Raw genomic sequence first — 12320 nt, 5'->3', positions numbered from 1 at the left:
TTTACTTTAAAGATCATATCTTGTTAGGTTCTTCACAGAAACAACTGAGACTTTACATTAAGTAACTTAGTCATATGAACCTCATTTTTTGTTCTTGTCTGTATGCTAAAAGTAAAAATGCTTGGTTGCAATATTTAAAAACAGATTTGAGTGCAAATACTGAATGAAGCACTTGTAAATCTAGGTAGGTAGGATTATCTCCCTTTGACTGTCGACTACCCTTGAAGATGAGGGTTAGAATTGGTCTTTAGAAACCCATACTTGTTTTGAGAGGCGACTATCTAGATCAAGTGATCAGGCTCCCTGACTTGCTACTTTATTTCCCAATTGCCAAATGCTACCATACCACCCGTGCCCCCCGACACCCCCAGAACAGGCAAATTTCTTGCGGTGATGTCCAGCCTGCCTGCAGTGACTATGATTTACGACGTTGGTACAAGCAAACCATTTGAGGATTCGAACATGGTCGAAGTCTGAAATTGGTTTACAACATCCTGGGACACTAATGACTATATTTTGATGGTGATGGTTCAAGCAAACCATTTGAGGATTCGAACATGGTCGAAGTCAGAAATGGGTTAAGAAGATCCTGGTATGCCATGGAACCATCAATTTCGTAGCGGCGATGTCCCATAAGCCCTGAATACATTAGACGGCGTTGGCACAAGCAAACCATGTAAGGATTCGAACACGAGGATTTGAGGTTGGAAATGGGTTAAGAACTAACTGGGACACATGTGGTGATGTCTCGCAAGCGGTTCCTTGCATTTGGTGGTGTTGGTACAAGCAAACCATATTCGGATTTGAACATGGACGGCGTCTGAAATGGGTGTAGAACATCCCGGGACATTCTTGGGCATGTCAATGTCGTAGAGGCGAAGTCTCGCAAGCATTTCCTTGCTTTTGACAGCGTCTGTACAAGCAAACCATTTGGGGATTCGAACATGGACGAGGTCGGAAACAGGTTCGGCACCTTATCTGAGCATTGAGACAGAAACCCGGGGTCCTGGCGAACACAGAATGCTAATCCGTTTGACTGAAGCTCAATTGATAAAGAAATTATAGCCTGTTACAGAGTCACCAAGCCGGAAGGCTGAAGACCCCCAGTGTCGATTTAATATTATTATTTTTTCGCCGATTGTTGTACCAGAGCTAGCAGAATAAGCACTGGCTAGATTATGTTCAAATTTTTTATGTGTATGAAGACTGTTGAATACTAGATTCCGCAAAATTCCAAGGCCATAGCCCCAATAGCCAAGGGCAGATAACTGAAAAACAAGTAATTTTTTAAGATGTATTTCATCCTATTGCTCCGCAACCGCTTGTCCGATTACTTTCAAACCTTGCATATATCTGCTGCTTCAGTTCCTTGACATTTTTTGTTCTTTGACTTTGGTCATTGGTCATGTGTCATATTGGATTCAAGGTTTGGTTTGGACACAGGGTTTGGGGGGAATATGTCTTCAAATCCTATCTCCTCTGAACCCACTGCCTGAAATGATTTCAAACTTTCTGAGAATTGTCTCCATACATAACACATCAAACTCTGTCAGCCGTTTTTTGATATCTTTCACAGTGACGGCCCTATTGGATTTTGATTTTGATAATTTTTTTCACTGAAATTTTACTTTAAACATCATTTTAAGGTTCTCCACAGAAACTATTGAAAGTTGACATGAAGTTAGTTGCACATATGTACCTCATCTTTTGTTCTTGCTAAAAGTACCACCGCTTTGTGTTAATTTTTTAATTATATTTGGAACACCCCTGGAACACGCCAATTTCGTAGCGGTGATGTCCGGTGACTATTTTTTTATTGAGTTGGTACAAGCAAACCCTTTGAGGATTCGAACATGTTCACGGTCGGAAATGGGTTTAGAACACCCCTGCACATGACAATTTTGTAGCGGCAATACCCTGCAAGTGCTGCCTACATTTGACGGATTTGAGGTTTCGAACAGGGACGTTTGTGCACAGTGTTACTTGGAGCCCGTAATTGCTGTTTTGCAGCTATATTTGTAAACACTATTATAATTATTGAATGAAATTTTGAATATAATTAAAGTAATATATTGCTAACATAAGTCCAGATAAACAATGAACATTTTTTTTATTACCAGATATTATGATAATAGGATGAAATTGCGTACTTAAGTTCAGATTTGTTGACTGGTATTTCCTGTGTAACGTGATCGCAGTGGTCAGCTGATAATGTTTTCTGAGATGGGGGAAAACATCGCGTCATTGGAAAACTTGAGTTTATTGAAAATGTTAGTAAATTTTGGGAGCTATGCTTTACCACGCTCTAACCGAGTTAGCACTACATTGACTGGCGCAATAACGAGGGAACACTGTATATGAATCCATTCTCTGTCAGCTACAGTTTGTTTCAAGGCATCAATAGCGGTAATCTGACTGTGGTTGCTGTTAATAACGGTGAGTTGTGCGATCTTCCGATCGCTTCACACACGATTTCGCTGAAATTAATTAAAACAATATTAAATGGATAGCTAGACTCTGTAATTACATCATTAATTTGCATACTTCAGTATGGATTTGTTGACATGTTATTTCCGGTGTTACGTGCTCACGGTAATGTCTTTCCGTTGGGGGGGGGGGACATCAAAACTCATTATTGCGTGTATAACGCGCACCCCCTTCTACACAGCTGTTTTTTTTTTTTAAAAAGTGCGCACTATACTCAAGAAAATATCGTAAACCTAAACCATCAAGAAAGAGCACTAGATTTCCAGCAAAAACTCTACCAGACTCACTACTAAGAATAGGATAAAGGGAAACATGTCTCTTCATGGGAAGCATTCCCCCACTGAGAGACATTTGGGTAATGCAAGGGAGCAAGTAAAATTTCTGTCCACCCAGCTGCTAGTTGAAATGACTAGATTGAAGGATCTCAACACTGTCAACAAGCAGATGTTCAACATCAGTACATCAACAGCAATCGTTTGCTGCCAGTATCAAATATGTCATTCCCTCAATCAATCAGGTTGCAGATAAATCCTTGGACGACAGAGTTGACGTGAGCCTGGAACAGTTGAGTTTCGTTCCCAGCTTCGTTATCAAGACCATTTCCTCAAGATGCAAGAGGATCTCCAGTCAGCTCAAGTATGGACGTTGGCACAGTTTTATCTACATAGTGCTACCACCTCTTACAGCAGATATGTCAGAACATCCGAGAGCTGCTGCAGAGAAGCATGCTGTCACAGCCCATCACCTTTACCACAGTTCTTCAACCACAGACGTCATTCCATCAAGGAAGAGATTGTCCAGTCGACCCATCACAAGTCCAGAATTCTACCATCAGCCTGACTTCCAGAATGTAGAAACATCCAGCCGATAATCATGTTCAGTGAACTCCTCCCAAGAGAGGACATGGGACATCAGGGCGGGATTCTTTCATGACCCATCCCAACAAGACAGACAAGCATGTCTCAAGGCCAACTCCACCAAGAGTTAACAGACCTTTACAGAGTGTGACAAAGGCAAAGGCAGAGACACTCCAAGAAGCGATCCCTGTTGTGTGGCTCTCCAGTTCAATATATTTCTCCTAATCCTGTCAACTTGGCCTGTCTGACGGACATTGATTGCAGACTACTGGTATTCAACACAATGCCAAGCACGGGACCAATTGGGGTTCATCTGATTGATTCTACAACATCCTAGACTTGTGGTCCATCCCATAGGGTGCTAATTCCATCTGGCTGCCTCAAACTTGGCCATACATATACCGTATTCGACGTAATAAGCGCCCAGGGCGCTCTCAAAATTAGAAATAGGGGGCTCTTATTAAAATATTATTTTGGTGGAAAAAAACAGAGTTGAAAGATAAATTTCGTGGTTTATGCTGACGGTCTGAACTGTTTATATACGACAGATATATTTTTCGAGATTAATTAAGGGGGCATATAACACACGAGTGCGTATTATACACGAATAAATAAGTCTTGTGTACATTGATCAATCGGAAGGGATGCTAATTTGGGATTGTTCACTTGCCAATATATTAGCAAATATCGCCATGGGCGCTAATTAGAGCGGGGCGCTTATTACGTCGAATACGGTACTTGTAGTCAAGGTGCAATCAGGGTATTCAAGGGTTAGACGCCACCAAGGGATTCTCCTCCCTTGCCAGTCTTTCTGTTTGTGAAGAAAAATGCATCGGACATGCACTTGATAATCGACATGAAAGTACTCAACAGGGATTATCTCCCTGATAATGATCTCCCAAATCTCAAATTGAATCAATCCAAAAGCTAAAGAGCTCCCCCGGACATGAAGACTGGATGATAGGTCACATCATTTCATCCCCATTCATCCCAGTTGTCAACCTTATTTACGATTCGCAGGTTTACTGTTTACCTAGATTATCAAACCTGTCATCGGGTTTGCTCATCTAAGGCTATTAAGACTGCACTGATACATCAATGACTCCCTATCAGCTGATCAGGACAAGTTGCAAAACAAACAAAATGCAGTCTTTCACATTTAGCTACTCTCATAGCTGTGTTTGCTGGTTCACTTCAACAAGACAAGTCAGAGTTTGAACAAATCCAATACATTGTCTATGTAGGGTCAAGGTTACAGCTTATCAAAGGAACTCTTGAAAGCTACTCAAGAGCAAGAGATATAATCTGAAGTGCACACCTAGGTCGCATGGTTGGTGGATGTTACATCTAGGTACATTAACATCTCTAACTTACAGAGGGAGGCTGCAGTTATGTCCCTTACAAGCCTGGATAAAGAAACCCAGAGGACTAGAATTTGCATGACCTAACTGAACCCCCACCAGCTCAATGACATTGGTGGATTCAACGTCTCATATTACACCCACCACTTCACCACCTCTACTCAGGTGAAGGGAAATAGTTTTGGATGTAACACTGTACAAGCCACCAGGAAATCATGTCATATTAGACATCAGTACCGAATATGTAATGTTTCAAATAAATATGTCAAGATCACCGACAGGACACAATGGTGACATCTTCAGTTGGAAATGACAACATATTTATGAGCCCTAGAAGTTGTAATGGATACTATTAGGTGACAACAGAAGTATGTCAAATACCATACAAAGGCAAGACAACTGATGCCATAGAATTGGAAGTGAGGTCTTAATATGCCCAAACTAGAGGCTCTAGAAGAGAATATCACAGTTTACCTCTGTATTCCTGTTATATATATTCCCATTTAACTGCTGGCAACTATCTGGGGATACTAGATGCCAAATCCCACCGGTCCCTCTGGTGTATACCTTCTAATGATGTAATATTGGTGAGAAAGTCATAGGAATTAAGAATACTACCTATATTACATCAAGAACTAGTCCCACTCATCTCCTCATTATATCTGCATCTAGATGATGAGGGTTTTTGGTTGAAAGAAGTGACAATTTCCCACTGTTGCATCTTGCAGAGGATAGGGTTTCCCTCACGTCTGTTAGATATGAATGGCAGTGAAAAGGTTGTCTGTTGAAAAATCTACAGATTTTATAGTGTGATTGCAGCCAAAGCAGACATTATGGCTAATGTGGTATTATTCTTAGAATTAAACACAGTGATAACTATTGTTTGATTTCTGGTGTCCCCAAGCCGTGATATTGCGAAAAGTGGTGTAAAACCACTCACTCACTCATAGTTTTATTTAATGTTATTTGGTGCATGTTTCTTATTGGCATTTTTTTTATGATCTAAAACATATGATTAGGACTGATGTGAAGATTATATGGATCAATGGTAGCCTAGAATTGTTTAAAGTAATGGTACCTAGACTTTTGGTCAGGATTATAAATGTAGGTAGGGCCGGGAACTGGAATCAAGAAAACTTGTTATGGTTTATCATATTAATGTCATGTGTAAGTGATCTGTGAAACCGAAAATGCTTGTGAATGAATTATTTGAATTGTAACATTATTACAACTGACCTTTCTGTAATCGCATCAACTTTTTAAAGTTCTTGAAATGATATATTATAAAAATCTGCTCTAATCCCAAGTTTGAAGCTAGTTTATGAGTATAAAAACACACACAGGCAAAAGATTTGGAAGTTGAGACAGTTGTTTTGGGGCTTGTCCTTTCACACTCTTGAAAACAAGGAGAAGGGTTTTGTCCTGGATTCTGAATTTGATGGCAAGCCAATGAAGAGTTTTCATGGCAGGAGTGATGTGTTCAATCTTTTTGGTTTTGGTGATCAATCTAGCTGCATTCTGGACTTTTTCTCATTTGTACAAAAGATGATTTGGGAGGCCAGTGAGTAGGCGATTGCAGTAATTTTAGGCGAGATGTTACGTAACCCTGAACTAGTGCAGATGTTGTTTTCAACCCATGTATCTGCAGATCATGCTGATGTTATGAAGATGGAAATACGCTCTCTGGCAGAAGCTGTTGATGTGTGGTTCCATACTAAGGGAGGAATTGAATAAAACACTGCACTGAGGTTGCAAACTGGTGCATTAGCAGTGATTTCACTTTGTCCAATACAGATTTTGTGAGGTGAAAGTGTTTTCTAAAGGGCAAGAGGACAAAAGACAATAAGTTTGATTTTATCATCATTGAGCTTTACACAATTTGAAGACATCCAGTTTTTAATACTGTTAACACACTCTTGGACTGATGAAAACATGGTTTCTGCTGAAGTATAGTCCAGTGGCTTAAATGAAATTAAATCTGGGTATTATGTGCGTACAAGTGCATACTCAAGTTGGAAGACCTTAATATATCAGCAGGCCAAGTACTGATTCTTAGGGAACCCACAACATCACCTTTCCTTGACTGTAATATTTGACCCTGAATGACCACCGACTGCTTCCTGTCTGAAATATGACTTGAACCACTTCAAAGCCACATCTTTGACATGGAATCTATTTGTGAGTGTAGATTGTAGAGCAGAGTGGTCGATCGTGTCAAAAGCAGCCGAGAGCTCCAGCAAAACAAGATATGTTGCTCCATTGTTGTCAATTCCTCTGAGGATGTCATTCAGGACTTTATATTTTCACAATACTGCACAAAAACATAAATTGTTCACTGGACATGCTGGATGTTGTGAAAACCATTTAATGGCGAGTTCCTTACTTCATTTGATTTTTCTTTTCTTTTTTCAGATGTGTGATATGCATGGGAGATTTTCTACTGGGAGATATGTTGCGATTTTTGCCATGTATGCACACATATCACAAAGATTGTATTGATGACTGGTTAATGCGGTCATTTACATGTCCTTCCTGTATGGAGCCTGTAGATGCTGCGCTTCTTACCACATACGAGACAAGTTGATTGACTGGTAGTTGTAGGAATACTGAGCCAGATGGTCGGTGCTAAGATTAGCAAGCTTACCTACAACACAATTTCTGTGGCTAACTCTGGCTTCTCCAATCAGAAGTGTGTGATGGTGTTAAGGAGACTGAAGTGCCAGCACTTGACCCAGTGGAAGAGTTGGGCACACAGTTGTACTGGAGATCCCTCCTTCTGCCTGGGAGTCTGTATATATATGTCATCATACTGTACACAGTGCATGTTTCTTATCCACATATCCACTTAAAGTTAAGGTAACAGATGTAATCCTTGATCTAATTTATATTCAACATGTTTTAGCTATACATCCACACATGCTAAAGTGCAAGTAAACTCATCATAGAAACTTTTCAGATTTTAATACTTTAGGTCATACTTAATCACACATGCTTGACCAAAGTTATATTTGTAAAACGGAAATAGCATAAAACAGATGATAAAAAATGACAGGTGAAATCATCCCTCCAATATCTAGGGGGATTCCCCTCACTGGGCTTAAAAACAGGTTCCTGGCATAAGACATATTTAGAAATGGTACACATCCTGTTTTAGGAATAAACATTGTATTGATATATGGTATTACCACATATACCATAACTCAACATAGAAAGTTCTCCTGGATAATGCGCATTAATATATATTATCCCACAAGGTCAATGTTAAGCCAATCGGACAGTTACAGTCAATATAGTTCGAGCTGAAACTTGTCTAAAAGTAAACAGTGGTGTAATTTGACCGCCCATTTGATATTCTGGGAGTAGGGAGCCTTGGATTTATCGAAAAATATAAATTGTCCCCAAAAATTCTTGAAAAAAAATTTATGCTTCAGACCATTGATAAAAGGAAATTGCCTGCCACAAAACTTATATGTTGCATGGTGTTTTTCTTTTTTTTAAAAATCAGGCTCATAGTTTGAAGTAATAAAAATCTGGTTTTGTAGCTGTAGCTGAAAAAAATTCTCATCTCGATACAAAATCCCAGTCCTCCTCCAGAATATCAAATAGTTGGTCCCTAACTACCATAGAGGCAAAGAGACAATTGCCTATAAGTTTTTATGGTCAGTGATCGCCTTTCGCTGCAATCCAGGTCGGCCTGATAGAAAAAAGGGAAGCTACTCTCTTCTATGAGTTCGAGTCTGCCTAGCCTGTCATTTCATTATGAAATAATGTCAGACAGCAACAAAATATAGCCAGATACAAATTTGTTTGTCCAAGTCCAACTGTTTCAAATTCTGGAAAAGAACCCATGCCATAGAGGTCTGTCTACAAGCACTGATTATGGAAACTGTGTCTGCTAGCATCCTCTCACACATTGCTTCAGAGTTTGTTATTTTTTCCAGTTACGCCCTTAGCATCTTAACTGATTACAATTATCCCAGTAATTTGTCTGTATTCCCAAAGGTCAATTCTGACTCGATCGCTAATAGAAAAGGGAGGAGTAATATTTGTTTGTAAACACCGACTGTTTGTTTTTGCACATTTATTTGTAAATGACCCAACGGATCCTGTTTTATCTGTTGGCTTTATCCTGCTAAGGCACCTAAACATTGCATGATATAATGAGTTATTTAGCAGAAGTTAAAACTACTGTCAATGTTTGGTAATCCATAAACCAAATATATAGTCTCATTAATGCAAATTTTGACTTCATGATTCGAAACCTTTACTAATAATGAAACTAAGAAGGTTATTATCTATGAATTTATCAGCTTTTGTTGTTTAATCCAACTTATAGTAAACATGTTAGTGAAACCAGTGAATTGAATAACTAACTTAAGGTCAGAAGTTAGTATACTAATATACAATATGTGTAATATTTTCTTTTAACACTTAAATTAATGTCCTAACAGCTCTGCTGGAAATGTGTCACTAGACTTGTTAAGAGGCTGGATATGGGTGGGCAGCTACTTTTAACTCGAAATGAAAGATGCTGGGATTGTTTTCTCAACAGAACTGAGGGTCCAAATGAGTTTATGGCATGATGAATTTTCTGTCATCTGTCATTTCAATCTGTTTACTTTTTTCTTCTTCTCGAAACAGCCTGAACAAATGAGCCAGCAGCTTTAGGGATTCATGCAGTACCATTCAGGATTTGTTAATAATTACCTTCTTATTTTTTACAAAACTGAAAAAAATACAAGATTTCTTACAAAATCTTTAGAAATAGAATCTTTTACAAAGAAATCTTTAGGTCAAGGAAGCTGATTAATATAAGAAGCAAGACAACTGGATTTGCATATGCCAGTTAGTAAGAAACGATCCTTTGTTCAATTGTTTTGTAAGATACTTGAAAGAGAAACCACAAGGTCCAGAAAGATAAATCAAACTTTTAAGGATAAAAAAGTGATGAAGCTGAAAGCATATAGATGACAATGATTATAAGTTTCTTATAGCATTGTTCAGCTTACCATCAGTAGTTTATTGGAATATGGATAGAACTACTCCACACTGTTTGGAGTGCCTCCGTCGTCTAGTCTTCCAGGGAGAGCTGAAAGTCAGTGGTTCAAACCCTGCCCACGTCATACCAAAAAGATAAATGAGATAAGACAAGGCCTGGTCATTTTGGAAGTCAGTATACTATGTCTGAGTGGGATATCCATGTTAAACTGTGACCATGGCATATCAATGGGGAAACACTGTAAAACTGTACTCTGGACTAGTACAAACACATGTACACACTTTGCTATAGAAGTGCAATAATCTTCACACTGTTTGGAATCATAGGACTTTGCAGTAATGCCATTTTAACTTATCTTCACTGTGCAACATTGCCAACTTTTGCCAAGGACAGTGTACTCGTATGAAGTGGAATATGTATACATAGCCCAATGAATGTGATTATGTCTGAACACCTACCTTTTTTTTCTTATCACCTGCAAATTTAGGACATGTGACAGAAGAATGATGCTAAGGAGTGAATAACATAAAGTAAAATCAGATCTTAATTTTCACTACCTCTAAACAAAGATCTGAGGTCATCCCATATGGAAGGAAGAGAATTTATGGATGTGTCAACTTCTCTTTTATCAGGAACAAAGTTTCAAAGTATATACAAACCTCTTTTCAGATGAATAAATGCTATGAAGCAGAGAACATCTCTCATTAGGAGTCTTGTTAGAACGACCTTTTGCAAACCTTGACCGACCAATGAAATGACTAGCAAGAAGTGGACATTAGCCAAACAGAAAGCAGCTTTCTTAATCTTTACCGCATTAGTTTCAAACTGGCAACTTTTTTTCCAGACTACACTTTGAAAAACATTTTTGAAATATTCTCTATTCAAAATTTGAAAACTGAACAAACTGAAATTCTGGAAAAGGTCGTCGAGATTGTATGGCAGTACTTCCCACATGCTATGGAAAGTCTTTCGTTTCAAATGTTTATCCAACAGAACTGAGAGATAAACAATGATTTGACTGAATCAATTGTACAGACAGTCACTGTCATTTGGAATATCCCTTTTCGAGGTTGCTTGATTAGAAAACATATTCCAACTGTCACTTCATGAACTGGTAAGCAAAGCTTTGATTGGTCATGAAATAATATCAAATACAAGCTTTTTAAACATATTAACTTACCTTTGCATTTGATGTTTGATAGTCAAAATTATGTAAATCTTGTGAAGACAAAATGGTAGGTCTCAGTCTTTAGAATTCTGCTGTTAACTTCCTAAAAAATACTTAACGTCTCATTTCTGGCTGACTTGAACTATACTGGCCATTTTAAGCAGTCATTTAAGTGATGCTGCAAGAAGTTATTCCCTCAGATCTGTTACACCAAGAATGCTATTACACAGTCATCTCAGTAACCATAATAGATTTTAACATGTCAACATAAAAATTTCACACTTTTTATGATAAACAATACAAAAATGTATAAGCAGATTCTTTTTAGAAGGCATATAGCTATGATAGTGGTTATACCATTTAAATACTGATGTATGACAAGTGACGACCATCTAATGATATCAGTGGTAGGACTGTGATTTCGATCAGTAGCATATGGAATTCTTTTATTGTTACCGGTTCTTTGAATTACACCAAGGGATGTCATATTTGATTTATATGATGGATATTTTCAGCAAAAGCATGAAATTTGGTATTGAATTGTAAAGCATTTGGGCCCTGAAGCAACCAACTGTGTTTGGATGAGAGCAAAAGCACATGTTTTCAAATAGAAACAATCAAGCATGTGGTTGAAATTGAAGGTCACTTAACCAGAAGTAACTGGAGGCAGGGTACGTTCTGTCTTGAAATTATCTTCCATTATAAATGTGTTTTTTTCCCAATCTGGAACTTGTTATTAAACTGCTAGTGCAAGTATATTTTTTGTTAATGTAGCTACAGGCATAAAACTTTGTTTTGAAGTCACACTGCATATATGGCATGTCTATTCTCCAAAGGGAAGTGATGTCATTAAATCGGAAGTGCTTATACCTTCCCATGCTAGCACAGTGGGATTTTTTTTTTAAAAATTAAAAGAATTTTTCTATGGACATATTGGATGTCCGGGAAAAAATGTGTTTTGGGTGGGAAAATGTAGTTCTTTTGCTTCTCTGGTACATGTTGTATGACATTGGAGAATGTTTTTTTTGTGGAGAAACTTGCATTGTCAGAGCCCCTGGTGGTGTAAGAGGTGTGCACTGCCCACACCTGCTGTGGAAATATTAGGTTCTCGAAATACTAGTCTCATGGGACACACATTTACACATTAATTTGTGTTATATGATCACAAATCAGTTGTGGGGCTACAATCCAGCTAATATGAGGATTGTTGCAGTGGGCCTAATAGCAGCTGCTTGAATTCAAGATCCGTCACAACAAAACAACCCAGGCAGAGTAAATAAATTTTGTCATAACATATGGTCAAAGCCCACAGAGTTTGTGTGTATTTGAGCTGAGATATCACTTTGTCATACCTGTTGAAAAGAGATATGTATATACAGTGTTCCCTCGTTATTGCGCCCTTCAAAATAGCGCTAACTCGGTTATAGCGCGCGGTAAAGCATGGCTCC

The 12320-nt window shown here is 38.4% G+C and overlaps 1 protein-coding gene across 1 annotated transcript in view; it reads left to right on the top strand.

Moving 5' to 3' along the window:
• Window positions 1-12116, top strand: part of LOC124118584 (RING finger protein 11-like) — a 55153-nt gene extending 43037 nt beyond the window's left edge. The window contains exon 3 of the mRNA XM_046480770.2: window positions 7118-12116. Coding sequence (XP_046336726.1) covers window positions 7118-7289 — 172 coding nt within the window. The 3' untranslated portion in view covers window positions 7290-12116. The remainder of the gene's footprint in view (window positions 1-7117) is intronic.
• Window positions 12117-12320: the final 204 nt, after the last annotated feature.

Source organism: Haliotis rufescens, unplaced genomic scaffold, assembly GCF_023055435.1.
Source record: "Haliotis rufescens isolate VD_foot unplaced genomic scaffold, xgHalRufe1.0.p SCAF_2, whole genome shotgun sequence".
NCBI lineage: Eukaryota > Metazoa > Mollusca > Gastropoda > Lepetellida > Haliotidae > Haliotis > Haliotis rufescens.
The sequence above is the reverse complement of the archived record's forward strand: the minus strand, read 5'-3'. Positions and strand labels throughout refer to the sequence as shown.